At 42.0% G+C, this 20,778-nt stretch overlaps 3 protein-coding genes across 3 annotated transcripts in view; all 3 read right to left on the bottom strand.

The window, feature by feature from the left end:
- Nucleotides 1–3,425, bottom strand: part of LOC109480065 — a 4,284-nt gene extending 859 nt beyond the window's left edge. Inside the window, exon 1 of the mRNA XM_019782214.1 lies at nucleotides 2,348–3,425. Coding sequence (XP_019637773.1) covers nucleotides 2,348–3,122 — 775 coding nt within the window. The 5' untranslated portion in view covers nucleotides 3,123–3,425. The remainder of the gene's footprint in view (nucleotides 1–2,347) is intronic.
- A 6,276-nt stretch (nucleotides 3,426–9,701) lies between these two features.
- LOC109480080 (collagen triple helix repeat-containing protein 1-like) lies at nucleotides 9,702–14,363 on the bottom strand. The gene is made up of 4 exons (XM_019782236.1): nucleotides 14,274–14,363; nucleotides 13,574–13,795; nucleotides 10,907–11,111; nucleotides 9,702–9,988 (listed from the first exon to the last, which is right to left on the bottom strand). Exons 1-4 carry the CDS (start codon nucleotides 14,361–14,363, stop codon nucleotides 9,843–9,845), a joined length of 663 nt encoding a protein of 220 aa, XP_019637795.1. The 3' UTR covers nucleotides 9,702–9,842.
- Nucleotides 14,364–16,528: 2,165 nt separating this feature from the next.
- Nucleotides 16,529–20,778, bottom strand: part of LOC109480122 — a 9,557-nt gene continuing 5,307 nt past the window's right edge. The window contains exon 2 of the mRNA XM_019782279.1: nucleotides 16,529–16,860. Coding sequence (XP_019637838.1) covers nucleotides 16,550–16,860 — 311 coding nt within the window. The 3' untranslated portion in view covers nucleotides 16,529–16,549. The remainder of the gene's footprint in view (nucleotides 16,861–20,778) is intronic.

Raw genomic sequence — 20,778 nt, 5'->3', positions numbered from 1 at the left:
GGAACGCCATTTCAACAAGAGAGAAGAGACCGTTTCCGGTCCTCTTTCTGAACGTTTTCAAATTGATTTCCAGCTGGCTTTTGGGGGCAGTTTCATGGAAAATTTATTACCTGTGAGTCCCGTCGTGTAATCAGCCTTCTAATGCGATGTTAATGAGGAAGATTGACGTCATGAACAATTCCGCCAGTGCTCTATCTCTGGAGCTCTGAGCTCGCACTTCGGCTTAATGGCGTCGGAATGCTCGCAATGCATACAAGATAGGGGCACGGCGTGGAGGCCAAACGTGAAATTAGTATTCTGCCGGGGCCTGAGAACGTAGTCAGACGTAGGCTTGCGTTGGACTGTTTCTAGCGGTATCCTATGTGACCTGTGAGTTGGGTCGGCGCATGAAAACGGTTGGAAGCGCTCTATTCCTGGCCGGATTTAACCGGGATTACTCGTAGACGGGACTTTGACGCCGGTGAAAACATGTCTCGGCATTGACAGACTCTCAACTTCGCAAATTGTAATCCGGGAATCCATCACATGGTAGTCGTAAAGATAGCATCCTGTTTGGCTACTGGCATCTGAGGTTCCTTCCGAATTGTTTGTTCAGAACTCATCCAATATCAACGAGACAATCCATAATGTACCAACCCACAGTACTCTATCATTAATCAACGGTGAATGTAAGGTCACTAGGCGTACAGAGGGCATTTGTTTCGTCGTCATATGCAGTTCAGGAATGAACTAATCTATGAAAAGCATCTTATATGTAAAAGCCAACTACATAGATCATTTTCACTGTAGTGGTACTGTTACATAATTCTGCTTCATGATGCATGGGGATGCTTACTGTATAGAGTCAATCAACTGACGTACGGTCTTCCCGATGTCATTTCTTTACGCTTGGGAGGGCATTTGCTCATCACGAATGAATCTATCTTTCTTTCAGTGGCTGTAGTGAGAAAATTGGGCGCTCTGGGGCCACTGTGCTCTGTGGCATGTAAATCACCAGTAGAGGGTGAATCATTTCGCCGGCATCTTCCTAAAAAATACCAGGTTCAATGACAAAGATTTTGCTTTCCCATCATTGAAACATGGCATCAAATTGCGTTCTTCGTCTAGATCTTTTCTTGGAGTGTTTGGAACTCCCATAACGTGTCTAACACATACCCTCGCATCCGTGCCAAATCCATCATTCTCAACGGACGCCCTTTCATAGCATTTCCATTTCAGTTGATGCGTTTTGAAATTACAGTGATGGGAAGCACTACGCTTTTATCTCTCCCTTTGACATTGCAAAGGCAGAATTGTTTTGATTAACCTACGAGTCACCCTTTCACGAACTATGCAATTCCTGTGGGCCTACTGTCCCAGTTTCGGAGTAAATTATATCGGTGTACGGATTTCTGGAATTTCAACACGTCTGAGATTATATTTTATATTCTAATGAAAGATCTGTCCTTTTTAATTATATCAAAGAGAAGTTCCCATACTTTGAACACCTAAGCGCAAATGATAAATTTATATTTTTGATGCGTCTAGACAAACCCTGTATCACAAACATGATCTGCTCCCACATTTTCCACTGTACAAAAAAGCGAGAAGAAGTTGACCTCTCTATAATAGCTCACTGACTGGAACACTTTGTATTAGCTTAGTATAGTACCCTTGTATGTTCCTTATGTATGTATGTCTAAGTCAAGTAGTGCATCTTTTGTCTCCAATTTCCTATATACGTTTGTTATGTGTCTGTTATATGTTGACCTGTACCTAGCCCGTCGTGGCATGAATGTACAATAAAGGTATTTCATTTCATTTCATTATATTTCCTCAATTTTTCCTAGCGTTTTTCACATTAGTATTTGTTTTCATTCCCCTTACTTTGACTGACATGTCAAATTAAGGCTTTTGTCTACAAAACGTACATAAGAGATGGTGATTTCAACAACTAGAATAAAGAAAACTCGCTAAGTATGGGTACAGATAAGCCTAGAAGCACGGACATCGACTGAGTAGACTTCAATGAAGAAAACTCACCATGCCACGTGCTTTTGCATCAAGGCTGACCGGAGGTTCCATTACAAATGTCTTGACAACTCTCTCTCCCTTTAACGCAAAAGACAGGAAGCCTGTGACAACACGTGGCCCGGGGAAAATTTGTTGCTTCACAACTACGGTGCCTCTGTTTAGCCTATAGCTACATTTCTACTCCTACATGTACATAAATATAGGGAGAAATAAATGGACAGTGTCTGAAAGATACTTCTGGGTATCGCAGGTGTTGCCGAATCCTGAACAAGTTTTGGAGCACTGTGCATCATAATAGTTTGATTTTCTTTGAGGAAGTAGAAGGATTACGTACCTGGTAAACTGCTGTTGATCATGTTATACTTGTGGTAGACGTACACAGCGCCAATGATGTTTCCCACCACGATGATGACAATCAGGACTATGGTAAGCGTGCAGCCGTCACAATATCTGCGCTCCTTGGATCGCGTTCCAGCACCACGGCTACCCACAGTTACCACAGACTCTTTACTCTCGGTACCGGATGTCTTTTGTGTTTGCGCGTCGTCCTTGTTGTTTTCATCGCTGTCAAAAACAACCAAGTGCGGCTGGTCGTACCGCTGCTGAACCAACGCGTAAGGTACCTCGAATGTGAAGACGATAGGTTTCTGAGGTTCTTGCGTACTTCCTAATTTCGTGCCCGGTTCACTCTCGCAACTCTCCACCCCTGAGTCGTTGGCTCTCTGTGGTTTAACGATCGGTGGATGCGGCTCCGGCGGCATGAGGTACTGTAGTTTCCGGGTCTCCGGGATGTGTACGACCGCAGTCGTGGCCTGTTTGGCCGAGGTGTTCTCGTAGGCCTTTGGCACTCGCGCTCGGGAAGACTTGAGAGAGCTGTCGCTCACGTTTAGTTCCGTTGGCCGCCGCGACTGGGTTTTGGGCCCGCTGGTTGTCTCTGCTGTGTGATCGGTGCCGTTCTGTGTCACAAACCCGGGCAGACAGACGTCCCCCGGCGTCAGAACACCCGGGTCCAGGTTAGGAGATGTTTCGGCAGGTGGAATTTCCAGGTTGTCCATCTTGATTTTGCCCCTCCCCTTCTTTTCTGGCATCTCCTTCGCCGTTTCCCGCATGCTTGTACGCGGCGTCCAAGGTAGCAGCTAGCTGTTTCCTTCGCCTGTCCTTGCCTGTGCTTCGCTCGTGCGGTAGTCTGGCCGGTACAATGACAGATCGAACAGAATGCACCGGCACCCTATATCACACACGGCACGGCGCTCTGTGTGCAGTGGATGTGACGAAACGTCGGGTACATCCGGCGTGCAGGGAGGCCAGGTTTTCCCCAGGAGGCACGGCGAACTGTACCTGGGTGAACGGCACGAACACGTAATGATATCGCGGGTGTACGATCTCCCTGTGCCCCCTCTCCCTGCAGTGCCTCTTGCTTCCACTGCGTGTGAGTGATCTAGCGGTGCCCGCCGGATCGGAAGCCTGCTCACGTGCTCGGATGCAAAGGACGCCGGAGCCTAGAAGTGGGATGGGGGCGATGATAGCGCACGTTCTCAGTCAAGAGGAGCAGAATTACTGCTAACGTGAGAGTTCAGTAGCTTGTAAATATAGACTAAACCGCACCAGGGATGGGCAATGCGTTAATTAATGTTCCATCACAACACAAAGAACAGGGATTACTGAACTAAATCAAAACTCGGCGTGCAGTTGGTAATGAGCATGCCCTGACATTCTATGAATAATTAGTTTCGCGTTATCAATTATGACAAGCCAATTTTACGCTGCCATGATTTCTAAATATACGTATATGTAATATAAATATACTTCAGATATGTTTATAGACATTATAACATTGTGACCTCGTGACCCGCGAATGTTGACAAACAGAATTTCAATGAATTGAAATTTATTTATTTATTTATTTATTTATTTCATCTTGTAAACACCTGGGTAGCCTTTACAACAGTGAAATTGTTGATTTCCAAAAGGGCCCAGGGACACATAAACAATATAACATAACATTAACACAACATAAAGCAATTTGTATAAACCTAAATTATACAATCAAGTAACATACCTGAGAAAAATAAACAGAGATCAGTATAACTGAAAATCAGTATAACTGAAAAGTTAACAAACGATACAACATATATAAAGGGCAGAACAGAAATATACAAACCAAAATGTCAAAATCATAATCGTGATCCATAATCGAAATAAATATCATTTTCAACTAATTCGTTGCAAACATGGTACGGTAGATACAATTTTTTTTAAAGAAAAAAATCACATGTTATTGATAAAATACAAGGCTGTGATTTAATTGGGAAATGCGGAGTTTCATTACCAATCCCTTAGACATGACGTCACAATTCAAACATAATCACCAAGCACAGACAAAATCGATACTAGTCATGCAACGTGAAACCTTAATTACAGTTCGGCCACACCGACTTAATTTTATGGATGACATCCGCGCGCGCATTGATTGTCGCCTGTTCTCAAAAAAAAACTAGATAAGTAACATTTATGTTTACCTTTGGACCTGGTCTGCCCTGTTAACTTTTACTCAAACACATTCACATGCATGAACTATGAGTAAATGGTGACAGGAGTAGAGAAGACCATGAAATTGCAACATTATGTAACCCAACACCAGTCACCATGGTGACAGACGTCAACAAATCATGTCATTGGCCAGGTCAGAGGTTAGTGTTTGGAACAGAAGAGAAGGAGGAAGAAACTGAGTAAAAACAATATGTTTTCCTTTGGTAAACATAAAGATCACGTCCACCGAGGTTCTGGCCTGGCTCTAGGCATGGTAGTTAGCGACAATACGGAGCCTGGCATCCAAGCTCCACGACTCAAGAACTCAGTACATACGTGCAGTGCCGATTCATAAATTCCGCAAAAAGCCTGCATGCATGTGCCGGCTTGTTGTATACGTCGCTAAGTACTGCCGCAAATTCACAATAACAGCTTTGCATTCTTGTGGTTTACTAGCTTTTTTTGTTTTTGGCCGTTTTTTTTTTTATTCGCCCGCGCGCACTAGTTTGGGGGTCTTCAGAGGATGTCATCCACAAAATTAAGTCGGTGTGGCCTTACTCTTCTCTGTTCAGCAGAGTAGCTCACGTTCCTTTTAGCTTTCAAACTTTTGAATGAATCACAGCTTTCGCTTTAAAGGGCATTAAACATCTAACTGGTAGGAAATACTTTCTCTTGCCTATGGAACCGTGCCATCGTTGTTGTAGCCTAAACATGTTGGCTTCGTCGTTTTCTAGAATTTTAAAAGCGTAATATATTAATTCAATTCCGCCCCACCCCTCATAAAAATCAAAGCAATGATATTTTCTCCACATCATGTATCAGAAACGGCCTAGATCATCTTTTCATACATCATTTTATGATTGATGGTTGTTTATAAACCATATAAACGAGTTCTTGATAACGCAAATGCCTGGCTGAGTGTAATCATGTACATTATGAATCTATGCCAGTCGTTTTCACCGTTTGGTTTACACGAAACCAAAAAACATCTTCATAATAACTAGCAATATATATTTGTCTTAAAAACAATGTTGGAGGGGTTTCGTTTAGCGCTGCAAACGAAAAAATACGAAAGCAGTGTTGTTACAGGCGCTCCCATCCACTTCAAACGGAATACAGTGACCAGAAAAACGTGGCCCATTTACACTTTCAGCGAGCAATCCATCATTATCGGCCGGGAGAGACAAGGCAAGGTGACTTCGGCTGTTCCAATGTCAGATAAGCCTACAAGCTGCCAGCCCTACCCCGCATGCGTCGTACCGAGTGACCTTTGACCTATTAGACGATGTTCTCTGGGCCATAATGGTGAAAATGTGCCACACTTTCACAGCTGAGAAGACGATGCAAATCTAAAATTCATACTTCAACGGTCAACGTTTAAAATTCTTACTGCTGTGTTGTAGAAGTGATATAATTATAAGGCCACAACAATTTAATCTGTTGTTTCTCGGATTTTTTTTTTCAGAAAAAATATGGAGCGACAGGGCGAAATAAAAAAAAACAGGCCAAGGCACCCCATGATAGCCGGAAATGTTACAATATGAGCTATGAAGTCAACATACCAGGCTGGTTTATAATTAAAACAATAGATTTTGAACTTTTAATGAAACAAAATTGCATTGTAACATTGAAAAACTTTAAGAACTAGAAAGAAAAGGACTGTCTTCAACCGTTGGGGCCAAAATATGCCTTTCATTGAGCATTTTGCAGTTAATTTAGAACCGAAAAAAATTGTTTTTTTTTTTTTTTGCAAATCAGAAAAAAAATGGACAGGGCGATCCGAGAAGCAACAAATTAAATTGGTGTGGCCTAACATAAGCAATAATGCAAACAATACTAGTACCAGGGTAACCTTATCTACTTTGGGCTTTTGTTTGATCAGATCTAGAATGAATGCTGCATGCGGTTGATTAGGCCACACTGTCTTAATATTATGGATGACATCCTCTGAAGACCCCCAAACTCGTGCGTGCGGGCGAATAAAAAAATTCATAAAAATGATACTAAAACACAGGAATACAATGCTGGTATTGTGAATTTGCGGCAGTACTTTATGAATCGGCACTGTACGAATACATGTACTGAGTTCTTGAGTCGTGGAGCTTCTGTAGCCTGGGTGCACGGCTCCGTATTGTCGCTAACTACCATGGACTACCCAGGCCTACAGCCAGGCCAGAGCCTCGGTGGACGTGATCTTTTTATTTTTTTTCGAGAACAGGCGAAAATCAATGCGCGCGCGGATGTCATCCATAAAATTAAGGCGGTGTGGCCTTAGAATCGACATGGAAAGGACATCTTGGCTGACAGTGATACGGATAGGCAGCCCGTGTGAAAACGGCTGAGCAGTAAGCAGTCTCTCCACGCACGGGTACGTCATGACGTCACGGTACAGTGACGTACAAGGAGAGGCCATGGCGTGTAAGTTCTATGGATGACGTCCACGTAGATTCCACTCTCGACATTTTAACGACGAGGGTTTTGTGGTAGAATAAAAAAATGCCTACCTAGCAACTGATTACGTCCATCAATGATGTTTAAGCTAAGCTTTATTTTCCTTTAAAGTTTCAAGCAAAAGTTCCCACTTCTGTAGTATAAGAAAATGGGCTATGGGCAAAGTGTAATATAAGAAAATGGGATATGGGCAAAGTTCCCACACCTGTAGCATAAGAAAATGGGCTGTGGGGGCCAAACCAATCTTCTTCATTTAAATCTTAGTATCTGTCTCTTAAAATTCATGACCATAGCATGTCTAAACATGAGATATCATAGCATATCTAAACGATACCATAGCATATCTAAACATGAGATATCGACGCTGGTGCGTTACGCCGAAGGGCGGTTATACCGGCTATACCGATACAGAAAAGCAGATGGCCCGATGCAGTTCTTTAGAAAGCCGCTAGGGGGACCAAATTCTAAGCATTCATTCACTTTGCAACATCTACCAACGAACTAAATATCAGAAAAGATATATAAGGCCATGTTGATTTGATTATATGGATGACATCCGCGCGCGCATGAGTTTTCGGCCGTTACCAAAAAAAAAAGTTTTCAACCATACTGTAAATCGTGCAAAACAGTTGTAAAATGAGCAAATAGATACCGTGAGTTGCAAAACAAATATTTAAAACGATACCAATGTCGTAGAATGCCAAAATCAAACGAACAAGACGAAATTGTAAAGAAATGAATTCGAAGAGTAGATTTATTAGCCATACCATACTCTGTGTTCGTTGTTCAACCTTCATGACCACGTAGATTTCATAATGAAAGCAACTTTTTTTTTTCAAAACTTTTTTTTATTCGCACGCGCGCATCAGTTTTGGGGTTCCCAGAGGATGTCAGATGTCATCCATATAATCAAATCAACATGGCCTAACTGTAATAAACACAGCAGCTACCAATTGTAAATCTACAGGAGGTCTTTGCGGATCCCCAGAGTGGAACGGTGATAAGAAAACAGGTTTAATCTATGAGATAATAGCATCAGATTGACGCAGTAGTTGTGACATTCAAACTTTGTTCAAGCTTAACGTGTCATAATATGTAATTAGAAAGGGAATGTCACGGTCTATACTGTAGTATGCACCTGATGATAATACATTGACGGCATTAGATGACAGGGCGGTGCACAGATGGTTCACAGCGGCACGTTGGAAGGTGAATCTCAAGGTCCAACGGTATGACTTTGGCATAAGGCCACACCGACTTAATTTTATGGATGACATCCTCTGAAGACCTCCAAACTAGTGCGCGCGGACGAATAAAAAAAAACGGCCAAAAATAAAAATGCTAGTAAACCACAAGAATGCAAAGCTGTTATTGTGAATTTGCGGCAGTACTTAGCGACGTATACGACAAGCCGGCACATGCAGGCTTTTTGCGGAATTTATGAATCGGCACTGCTGTACGTATGTACTGAGTTCTTGAGTCGTGGAGCTTGGGTGCCCGGCTCCGTATTGTTGCTAACTACCATGCCTAGAGCCAGGCCAGAACCTCGGTGGACGTGATCCCTTTTTTTTTGGAGAACAGGCGAAAATCAATGCGCGCGTGGATGTCATCCATAAAATTAAGTCGGTGTGGCCTAACAAGGGTATTCAGGGTCAATTTCATAAGTATCACAATTTTATTCCAACAATTGCGAATGCCTTTAAGCCCATAACAGTGCAATTCATTATAGCAAAAGTAATATAACGTACATTGTAATTATATAAAGATGCTTCAGTTATTGTATACTTACTTAGACTCTTTAGTATTTCATATACTGTTGCGATACGAGTATCATACTATACGTTCTTAGTCAGCTTATGCGCCTAGACGGCCTCCATATCTTCTGATACAAATCTAGACCAAATCACGAATCGGCTCAGTGCAGTACATCATTCCCACCCACCACTCTCGATCCATCCCTATGCTCTATTCTACATTTTTATGGTATTTCTTTTTTCTAGTTTTTTTTTAGACTAACCATTATTATATTCGTTTGGCAAATCCAGTTTGTATAAGAAAGTATTTTGCTTATCATAACATCTTGTTCAGTGCACCACTTTTACACTTGTGGTTCAGTGTTCAGAATAGTATAATAGAATACAATACAATACAATGTAGCAGTTACCATGTTTATCTTACATGTTTATGTATTGCATATCCACTCTTTATCTTGTATGCCAACGTTATTAGGTTTAAGTAGAGATAATTTAAGTTAGATTAGTACATCGTAGAGCATGTTAGCATATAGTTTTATATCACTACATTCCGTACTCATTGTTCTTGTCAATGTCTGTTTGCAATTAGCCCTCGGGCATGAACTTGCAATAAAGAACTCAATAAAGAACTCACTAATAAAACTAGCTGCCGCAAGCCTGCGATGTTGTGTGTTACACCGAATGGCGGTTATACCGATTATACAGAGCGATACTGGCAAGAAGTCAGCTAGTTATCAATTTCCAATGCGATTTCAGAGCAGCAAAACTGGAAATATTCTGACCATGGCAATCTTTATGATATTGACACATACTGCTTCACATTAGCACATTTCGATCAGCATTTGATACTTTAGGTATTTAAAACTGCAGAAACAAGCACCAAGATGAGTCCTTTATTTTCTGGGTGGTACCCTAAGAATCACTCAAGGGCCCTTCCAGGAACCATTTTACGTCAGAATTTATGAGTTTTGGGTCAATATGAGGGTCAATATACATTTGGATAGTGCTGTTTCAACTCATGTACGTAGATAAGTGACTAGAATATTGACTTTGAAAATTCTGGTTTCCAAGCCCTAAAAACTGCATTGGATGCCTTTAAATGTTCAGTTCCTCCAAGATGATTCTCGAGTGGGAGTTCCACCCGGTGTAGGCGTCTCCTTTGGCGGTACCATCGGGGCATTCACCGAGGTTCAGCGCCACTGTCACAAGGCCAGCGGGGATGTCGTAACACAGGCCTTCAACTGGAAAAGATATTTAAAAGTTCATCTGTGTTGGTAGAAGTCATGATGAGCAGGAATTAACTGTAATTTCCAACACCAGGGCATTACCACCATCCCTCACAGAGACGGGGGGCGCCACAGACTTTCTGCAACCTACATGTATGATCCACTGCTCTCGTAGTCACGTGTGTTATCTGTGTGACGTCACGGAAGCGGTGGATTGCTCATTCCTTGACAAAGACTGGAGTTGTACAGTCGAAAATTTGGGTGATTTTTTGTGTTGAAAATTTTTGTTTAATCTTGCTCATGACTGGAAAAGATGATCAACACAAATAAGGCATAGACGTTAGAAATACCTGCGATGATAGTTTAAGTCCACTCTCATCACATACTACACGCATTAGGTTGCCTGATGGAACTGTAGGTATCTACCAGTAGTTTCCACACTTTGTTCCTTGTACAATTGTCGTGCAATATGATGAATAAGCATTATCATACCGTACGGTGGTTACAGGACTGTCAATCAGAATTTTAAATCAATCAACCTATAAATCAATAAATCAAATGAACGATCAATCAACCAATCTTTCAGGTTGATCTGTTGATGATCTGGGTATGACCAGAAGGATAAATATCAAATACTAGTAGGTCATGTCTAAAGCTGTTTATCTTTGACATCCATGTTTCCTAGCGTTGTTATAGATTTAACGTTGTATGTGACTGTAGGCATTATGTTTCTGTAACATAAAATAAAAGACAAGGAAAAAGAAAATCAATTTCTGCCATGTCATATACGGCGACACAGTTGCAATAACATTCAAATCCATTCTTTTAAAAACTCGGTAACGATCATCCAGTACTCTTCATTATGTTTCTCCCCTGGGTTTTGGGACTCTACAGGAACCCAATCCTATTGAATGTCCAGTACTTGTCACTCACTTGTAGACACACGGTGAATGTTGATATCGTTGCCGTTCGTGTACATCAGGCCGTCAATCGGACCGGGATTGCCGCACTCCTCATCGCCGTTCACCGTGAAGTACCAGCGCTGGCAGCCGGCGTTGTTGCCGGACTTAACTCTGATGGCGCCGTTCCACGTCAGACGGAGGGCGGATGTCGTGGACGACTTTTCGAAACTACACTCCTGTTAAGCATGAAAGTTCATCTGTGTCATTATGAAATAAAGACTAAGCTTTAACTTCCAACTACAGATATGGGACTTGCTCCAAATTTTCGGTTGACTCCATCAACCTTGTTCACGGAATGGTCCCGTACGCGTCTACTCTTGGAACTTGATGTCAGAGACACGTGACCGTAGTATAGCATAAGAGCTCACAGACCTACCCTGAACAGAGACGGGGGCGACACAAGTTATCTGGCACGTATGACCAGCTACTACGGTAGGCCACACCAATTTAAGTTGTTTGTTCTCGAATTCGCCTCTTCATTTTTTTTCTGATTTGCAAAAAAATAGAAAAGATTCTGGTTCTGAATGAACTCAAAAATTCTCATATTTTGCCCCAAATCAGTTGAGGACAGTCCTTTTCTTCCCAGTTGTTACAGTTTTTCCATCCATCAATACAGTGTTATGATTTAAAGTTCATTGTTTAAATATTAACCCAGCCTTAATGTGTGTGTTGACTTCATGGCTATTATCGTAGCATTTGGTATATGGTATATAATAGGAGGCCTATCTTTTTCCACGGTGGTCCCGTTGCTATGTTAAAATCCTCGTTGCTAAGCAAATAGGCCCCGCCCACAACCCGGTGCGCAGTGAGCAGCGGCAGTGTTCAGATAAACAACATAACTTTCGCCCAATATAACGCACGATGCGATTATGAAGTTAGAAAAAGAATCACGCAGACACAAAAAAAAACTAGAAAGGCCGACATTTGCTTTGGAGCAAATACAGCAATGGCTTCACCACATTTTACGACATGGCAGGGAAAGAATGAGAAACACAAGGGAAAACAATGCTTTACATTGATATAACTATAGTATGAAGTAACATACAACTAAGACTACAACAGTTGGATAGCTATTCCCTACATTATTGGTTAGGATTTTTAATTGCATAATGCAAACTGTTGATTTTCAAGAAAAAAGAAGCGTTCATGCCCCGCATATATTCCAATGCTGGAGCAGGAAAGCTTAAAATACCTACCAAAACACTCGAATACAGACCTACTGTCAGTATGGAATGGCTCTGTGCAGGTATTAAGCCTGTTAAATTCCAACAGCCAATCAGCAAGGAGAATAGAGGAAAGCTGCATGCCTATTGGTTGATGCCCTGCATTCCATTGTGATGACTCATGCCCAAATGTGGTAACACTGCACACTAACTCAGTAATACATTTGCTATAACACAGCCAAAAAACTCAAATAAAACCATTCTAAAAGCCTGTATCACAAAAATTAAAAAAACGCCTAGGGGTATTTGCCTACTGTACCTCCATACCAAATTTCAGGTCCTTAGGCCCCAAAATGAAGAAGCTGAATCCATTTAAAGAAATGGCAGGAGGAGAAGGAGAAGAAGAAGAAACATCAGAAAAAGCAATATGGGTTCACCACCACTTCGTGGTGTGGTGAACCCATAATTAGTTCGCTCCCCAAATATGTATAAAATAAGAAATGACAACGTAGAAAGCAATTCAAATTTCCCGCCGACTGTATGTGCGTACATGAGGTCATTTTGGGTCATTGAACTTTAACCTACCGCTACATTTCGCTAATTTACGCATCAAACATATGTTTTATCCATACTGTAAACTTTAGGACCTTTGAATTTCATTTCTCTTGTAGAATTTTTGTTGTCTGTGAGTTTTTAACTTATTTTGTCGATTTTCTAGTATGTTTTCTCCCATAATTCCATAACGGCGCAAGAGAATCACGTCATTTTTTTCAAGATGGCGGCCAGATGTTTACTTTTCCGATTGGTGTATTTTTTATCGGATTCTACCGATAGGATCGGGAGATATTGCTCAAAATACATTTTCTGCGTTTTAGTTCAAAATTCACGTGGAACATAGGGTTTGTTTTAGAGTTATAATGAGGACGTCGGGTGAGATCAGAGCGGTTCGTTCTCACCTCCTTCCCAGGAAGGCCAGTGAAATGGAAATTTCGACCAGCGTGGCCCTATTGTTCTCCTACCGGGCGCGAGTTTCAAAGACAACAGTGCGTTGGCTCGATGCAAATCAACCGCAATACTGTCCCTTTGAGAAGATTTTGTTTGACAGTTCAAGGAATTTTTCCAGTCGTATATATCGTATTTATCAGGGAAAGTTCATATTCCCCCAAGTGGACGCCTATCATTGTACCGTGACAAAGAGAAGTCAAAACTACGTTGCGGTAGCGAACGAGAATAAAATTTACTTCCCCACCGTATGTTTTTTTAAGCTTCTTGGCTTATTTGGGCGACATCATATGGTAAATCTAAAACTATCCCCATCCGTTCCGTCGTGCAACCGTGTCGAAGTCGTCGGTTGGAACCTGAAGCTCCATGGTTTGAAGAAATAATTTTGACAAAAATCACAAAAGCTTTGTGTCGCCCAGTTGCTTCATATTTTTTCCGAGAACCAAGAAATTAAATTGGTGTGGCCTAAATACCACAATTTTCCCGGAGTCAGTGCCATTGTTGAGGTTGTTCCAGATACACTGCTTCAAGTTCACCAGACCCGATGGACCGGAAGCCCCCGGAAACCCCGTCACGCCAGGGGGTCCTGGGTCTCCCTTCTCTCCGGGGACGCCGTGGGCGCCGGGGACACCGTTACTGCCAGGGACGCCGTTACTCCCGGGAACTCCTGGTACGCCTGCCGGCCCGGTAACACACTGCAGCATACATCCGAAAACAAGAAGTCGTAGATATCATCCCTCCATGAAAATATCTTGTGGCTTTGTTATGTTTTGATGTATATTGTGTTTTGATATAATATTAGGGATATATTATGTGTTTGTTTTATCTCTCCTCTCCCAGAAATCAATACTACTCATAGACATCGAAATGTAAGCAAATTGAGAGAAGTACTTAGTAATATATATATAAGAAAATACCATTATATTACAGGATACAGCGGAGAATTTTTAGATGGAAAATATGGGAAATATACTTTCATGACAAGTTAGGAAAATATGAATGAAAAATTATACATTTACATGAACGGATTACAGTGTATTTGATGTCCATGTCTATGTTACATGAGGAGTGGCTCTATTTGATCGAGATGAATAGATGTGCTTTGACAGCCTTGTTAGCTACACATCCGCTCGCAAAATTCCAAATAAAAAGTTAGATCTTGCCTCCTCTCACCTGTGGTGTATCGTCGTCCTGACAGAGACCAATCTGCGTTAGAAATGCCACAGCAAACGCCAGGACTGCCAGCCACGAGTATGGAGCCATGGCTACCTAGTAGACTGGTTTGAGATAAGTTATTTGAAATGGTCACCAAAATGTTTACTCATCTTCCCAGCCTACAAAAAAACTGCATTTCTATTAAGACCTTCCAATTCATATATCTTGCAAAATGTCGGCAATTTCATACTACACTGCACACGGAAAAGAAATCAAACCCAACAATAATTAGTAATGTATATCTAAAGTAGCATTAGCATTACTTATTATCATTTTTACTGCTTATTTGTTGTTATCATGTTCTTGCAATTAGCCCTCGGGCATGAATTTGAATTTGCAATTAATTATTAAAATCAAAGACAAGTCCAATGGCAGCCAACAGGCTGAATTGACAGACTCGTGTACAAATTGGCAAGCTATATTGATTCGCTTAAAATATCTAAGATCATTGACATCGCAATACAGATAAAAACAATATTTATACGAGGAATATTACTGGGTGTCTCCCCCAGAAGCACCATACCTGAACTCCCGTCGTACAAAATCTTCCGGGGAGTCTATTTGAGTCGGGCGGCAATGAGCTCCTGCAGCCCCGAAGTGATTGCCGGTCCAAATCACGATACACTAGACACTGGGCTGCCTCTTCACGACTGTGAAATGTTGGTGCGGCAATTTTGCGGATTCAACGTAATTTTATATGTTACCAACTACATGAGCTCGGGTCTAATTATACCCATTTATTGTCACGCGACACCATTTACTGACACACAACTGATCATCTAATACTGCATCAGACAAGTACGTAGCATAGTGTTATTTGTAGAAGTAATGTCGGTTAATGCCCACAATTCCTTCAACTGCTTTATGGCTCCCATCATTCCTACCATAGCATGACCTGTGCAACATGTTCTCACATTTCACGCCCTCAAGATCGTTCCCAAACCGTTCCTGTAGTATTTATTTATTTCAGTTTTGTTTAGACAGGGTGGACACACTGAGTGCTATACACACTGCTTTCCAGGCATCTTCTTCTTTTTCTTTCATTTGAGGCAGCCGCCTTCAACTAACTGAAGTTTCTGCTGCCTTTTGTGGATAGTACGAGATGGGGTTCGCCAGGCCTCCATCCCAGACAGTGTTAGTTTTTGTACCATCGCACACCGGGGCATGCCCCTACTCTTTTTCGAAAGGTGTGGTGGGTTCTTGTACGTGCGCGGGGTATGTCTCTCCACAAATGTCTAACCTCCATTTAACGTCCTATCCGAGGGACGGCCCTAACCGAGGCTAGGTACTCATTTAAACCTGAGTGAAGTGAGAAAAGTTGTGTAAAGTGCCTTTCCCAAGGGCACAAGATCGGTGACATGGGTGGGGATCGAACCCAGGACCTCTAGGTCCTGAGCCGAAAGCGCCACCGCTGCGCCACACGACCCCACATTCATGCCCTGTAACAAACAGTGAAACGGGAATACAATAATAACAATACATACATAACCAAGCGTCAAAACAGAATCGTGTGCAGTAAAACGATAAGCCATGCCAAGGTCAGTAGATACGTCACTGAAAATTTTACCACCTCCTGAATCCTTCCAGAACCTAATCTGCAGTACCGGGTTTCACCGCTGTGGGGAGATTTCACAAACCGACACAGGTTACAAATGAAACTAAATATTTTCTTTTTAAATGTGACGTTTAATGATGCATGCATTCATTTTAAACATCCATCATTTTGATATCCCATATGAAATATTAATATCAGATGCAGATAAAAAAACTGCATAGAACTCTGGCAATGTTTTCATATTTCAAGCTTCAGTTTTAGCTACATATGATAATGTATACCATAGACATTTTGTAAAGATAGGTACATTATGTAGAGCTACTTTCAATCCATTCCACAGTCATACCTTATTGAAAACATTATCTTTTTGTAGTATTCACACACTGTACATGCATCTAGGGGACATAAACAAGCCTCTATCAGGCTTCATATAAGAGACTGAAAAGAGTATTCATTAGCCAAATAGACAGATAACATGCCAAGGGAGTTGGTCCAACCACTACTTCTGAAGCCTGGTAGAGACTAGGAAACATACAATAATTTGGTAAATTGTTTGATTTATAAATGCATCGATATCTCTTGATACATCATCATTCCTTCATAAATCGAGAGGGATATTGTTACATGTATTACCATGCGAATAGATTAGGGCCATTATGAATATCATTCATTAACAGTTCTATGGTAGAGCGTCTTTCTTCCTGAATTGGAATTTTGATATTTTTCTTGAAGTCTTTTTGTCTATCTTCAATGGAAGCCTCCTGGCATCTTCCTCTACCGCCAGCTTTTTTCTCTTTGTTACCAAAAATGGCATAAGATGAGTTTTCTTGTCGGTCTTCGTCGGCAAATCTCGGCGAGGATCGTATCTTTCGTCGTCTGCCCGGAGATGCGATGACGTCATCTTCGGCATGTCGATTTCCTGTGCGACCTCCTCTGAGATGGATCGACGACGTTGATTGGCTGTTGGCGCCACGCTTGGCGTTACAGTCGCTGAAAAAAACCAATCGCAGACATAATATGAACAAGGGCGGTGTTTAAAAAACACACCGGCGACGTGAGTATTTTAATAATATAATAGTATAAATTTGTAACCCTTTTGATATAGCTTGAGTAAAAGGAATTTTTCTTATAACGGATTGTTGTTTTAGTACTACTAGTATTTTAAAATGTGTGTGTTTTTAACACCGTATTGTATGTAGGAAGTTGTATTGTTTGTTTTTGAGGGTGCTAATATGATGCATGCATCAACGAATGAAATGTGTACCCTGGGCTGTAACTCACATTCGTATGGATTTATGTTTGATTATTTAGGAAGTACGTGAGTAAGGTATAGTTATTAGGAAAGAATGGTATCTGACGCAAGTATTACCAAATAAGGATGAAATTTTTAATAGGTATTGCCATATATGATAGACACGCCACGTGTACACTGAGTGGGTCTCCACCAGAAAGCAGACCGGGCGCTCGTCCAAGGTTCCCCAGATATCTGGCGTCTCCATATTCCACCTAACATGTCTGAATTTCCTCAGCGCCTTCACAAATTCACGGAGGCGTTGGAGGGACTTGTGCAGAGCTACCCCAAGGTCACAGTATGGGACCACAGACGTCTGTGGAGACACAACCCAAACTACTTTGCGCCTGCCGGCCTACACTTGTCCGATCTGGGAAACCTCCAGTATTACAAGAGTGTCCGCGGTGCTTTAGACCGCCAGCTAAAGCACATTTAAAACGTGTTCGCTTGTCCCTTGTGAACCCCTTTCCTTTCTCATTCCGACACAATTTGTGCCCGATTGGCTGGTTTCCCCTTTTCGTTCGCACACGCACGTGGTCTTGGTTTCTTTCACGCAGTTAGGCGTGTTTCGGTCCGGTTTTTGACATGAGACACATGTTAATATATTTGAGACAATCTCTATCCTACATCATGCCTCGCACGTGTTGATACTATGGTTTGTGATACAACAGAATAAAAGGTTGCATATCTCGCCAAACAAGAAATGTCTCTTCTGTTTATTGTGTTAGATTGCACTATATAACTAACGGTGACCTGGCCCGATAAAAGGCGTAACGTAAACAACCGGAGCTCAGTCTGACGTAAACCTTCGTGGTGTTCACATCGCGGAGAGCTCCGCTGCGTAATACTTCAATATCTAAGGCCCATTGCCCCCCACACATTCAGAGCAACAAGTATGGCATTGTATAATAGTGTATACAATAGTGTATATAATTTACGGGCAGCATCCTTGCACCGACAAGCGATACCCCGACCCGTACGGTGAATGTCGGGTCTGGACACCGTGTAGTAACGTAACCGGCATCGCAGTCTCATCAGTGCCCGTGTCCTCTGGCGACACTTACTGAGAGGTTTCCCGGATAACATTTCAATGCACATTGCAGTATTTACGCTATGGGTCACTGAATAAACGAATTATTGGTGTTTTCCCTGGATACATGACGAAAATATAGGTATACAAACTATGATACGATCGTGGCCGAGAGCGGAGACCGTTACTTTGCACGGCCTACTTCGGTACAACACAGTCAATGCTCCGCTCGGAACGCCACAGACACAAATAATTTCTAAACTGTCGGTAACATAAATATCGTCATATACACATCCCCTAGTAGATACTCTGGTTAGTCTGGGTAAAGGATAACAATTACTATGAGTAGGTCGCGCCCGTTGAGATAACGTTGGAATATAATATGGCTCCATTGATGATTTTTTTTACAAAGAATTACTAGAAAATCCGTTCCATGTATCTGCTTGGTGATTGTGTCGGTCGGATCTTCCTGTTTACGAGGTCTCCAAGCAGATGTTCGGGGGAGGGTATAGTTGGGGTTGTCCCTTTCTCTATATCTGTTCCATTGTTTGATCTTCAGATGATTTTTTACACAGAATTACTAGAAAATCTGTTCCATGTATCTGCTTGGAGATTGTGTCGGTCGGATCTTACTGTTTACGAGGTCTCCAAGCAGATGTTCGGGGGAGGGTATAGTTGGGGGTTGTTCCTTTCTCTGTATCTGTTCCATTGTTTGATCTTCAGATGGTTTTTACACAAAATTACTAGAAACATTCGGTCCCTGTATCTGCTTGGAGATTGCGTCGGTCGGATCTTACTGTTTACGAGGTCTCCAAGCAGATGTTCGGGGGGAGGGTATAGTTGGGGTTGTCCCTTTCTCTATATCTGTTCCATTGTTTGATCTTCAGATGATTTTTTACACAGAATTACTAGAAACATTCGGTCCCTGTATCTGCTTGGAGATTGTGTCGGTCGGATCTTACTGTTTACGAAGTCTCCAAGCAGATGTTCGTGGGTATAGTTGGGGTTGTCCCTTTCTCTGTATCTGTTCCATTGTTTGATATTCGAGTGAATGCTTGCAGACTTACTGAAAATTAGTAAAACAAACATTAGGTCCCTGTATCTACTTGGAAATTGTATTGGTCGGATTTTACTGTATGCGAAATCTCCAAGCAGATGTTCAGGGCATAGTTGTAGAGAAAAAAATGAACACGCTACACAACATTATGATACAGTAAATGAAATAAAATATAGTTATACCTCTCTCACAAGCAAACTAAGATGACTTTGCATAAAATATTCTTTCATAAGATAATCGTGCAGAAGACTAGCTATCTCTCTTCTTTTTTTTTAATATTTACATATCACCTTTTTCCAAAACTGTAGGACATGTAGGATGGCACATGCTTTTCTGTCATTCCGTGAGTTTGGAAGCTAAAGGCCCTTTGCCCTGCAAAATAGCCTAGGGTTTTTGCTGTAAACCGGAAGGGAGACTATTTCCCAGTAAGTCCGTCGCGACAGTTGCCATAGCAACAAACCTATCTGTCTGGCTGACCACCTCTGGGTTCAGTGGGTGGTCCGTGCACGAGGCACCATACATTCATTCAGTCGGTCGCCAGCTACCCGCGAGGACGTACTAAACTTTCGTTGTACCAACTGACAAACTATTTGACTTATTTGAGCTCATTTGCCGTATCAACAATACTTACAACTGGACCCCTGAACGTATTCAACTAACGCTTCTACTGTTAGACGAGATGAGCCCGCAGACGAGGCCGTACCCGCGTGGCCGTACCCCGGACCACTGAGAACAACTGCTCTCCTCTCCACCAGCGATAACAGACTCCCAAAACGGTGAGTTCATACGTGCTTTTATTTAGGGCACACTTTTAAACAGGAGCGTTGACAGGTATCATATACAATTATGGTAGGATCCGGAGTGTATTTTATATATAGAACCTTCCGTGTTTGGAGTCCTGATGACGACTTCACATTTCGGATCGTTCATCTTAAAGCAGACTTTATAGAAGACTTACATTCTCCCCTGTAACCACCCGGCCTGTTCAGTGGTTGTTTTGTGTGACTTTGATTGTGAAACGTGTCAATGTTTTGCGCTGGACATATCAGCCTTGTTTACAGCTGAATAATTTCTACGTTTCTTTGACTTGAATATGAAATGTACACCTTGTTTAATTTTGTAGGGCTGGGCTACTTTAGTGTTTCCCACAATAATCTGCCTTTGATGTCCATTGCAATGTGTGTGGGGGCATTCTAGACAGATAAGCCAAACTTGTCTTATCGCCCATGCCCTCGATAAACTGAAACCGTCCTGCTTGTGGAAAAGGACGCGAGGAGAGAGCACATGGATGCTCTGATTGGTCAATTCCGGAAAAGTTTGAGCGTGGCCCGTGCGATACAAACAAGGAAACCCCGTTCGGTACAAACGGAGAATTCCCCGTGCACTGGTCAACGTAAACCTAGCGGGCGAGGATCGGCTTTCGTGTCCGGCATAAATTTCCTTATGGCCCACATGGCGACATAGAACTATTTTCACGGCCAATGCAAGGCATGCGGCGTGTGAGATTCTGAAACACGTGGTATCTGGATG

Source organism: Branchiostoma belcheri, unplaced genomic scaffold (genome assembly GCF_001625305.1).
Source record: "Branchiostoma belcheri isolate BF01 breed outbred unplaced genomic scaffold, Haploidv18h27 scaffold5, whole genome shotgun sequence".
NCBI classification, from domain to species: Eukaryota; Metazoa; Chordata; class Leptocardii; order Amphioxiformes; family Branchiostomatidae; genus Branchiostoma; species Branchiostoma belcheri.
This window is presented reverse-complemented; position numbering and strand designations above follow the sequence as displayed.

What these genes read in the sequence shown, in the direction of transcription:
- LOC109480080 (XM_019782236.1), bottom strand. Translation starts at nt 14,363, where the DNA reads ATGGCTCCATACTCGTGGCTGGCAGTCCTGGCGTTTGCTGTGGCATTT. An exon ending in AGGACGACGATACACCACAG is followed by an intron (nt 13,796 to 14,273) that starts GTGAGAGGAGGC and finishes TGTATGCTGCAG; the next exon opens with TGTGTTACCGGGCCGGCAGG. An exon ending in CTGACTCCGGGAAAATTGTG is followed by an intron (nt 11,112 to 13,573) that starts GTATTTAGGCCA and finishes CATGCTTAACAG; the next exon opens with GAGTGTAGTTTCGAAAAGTC.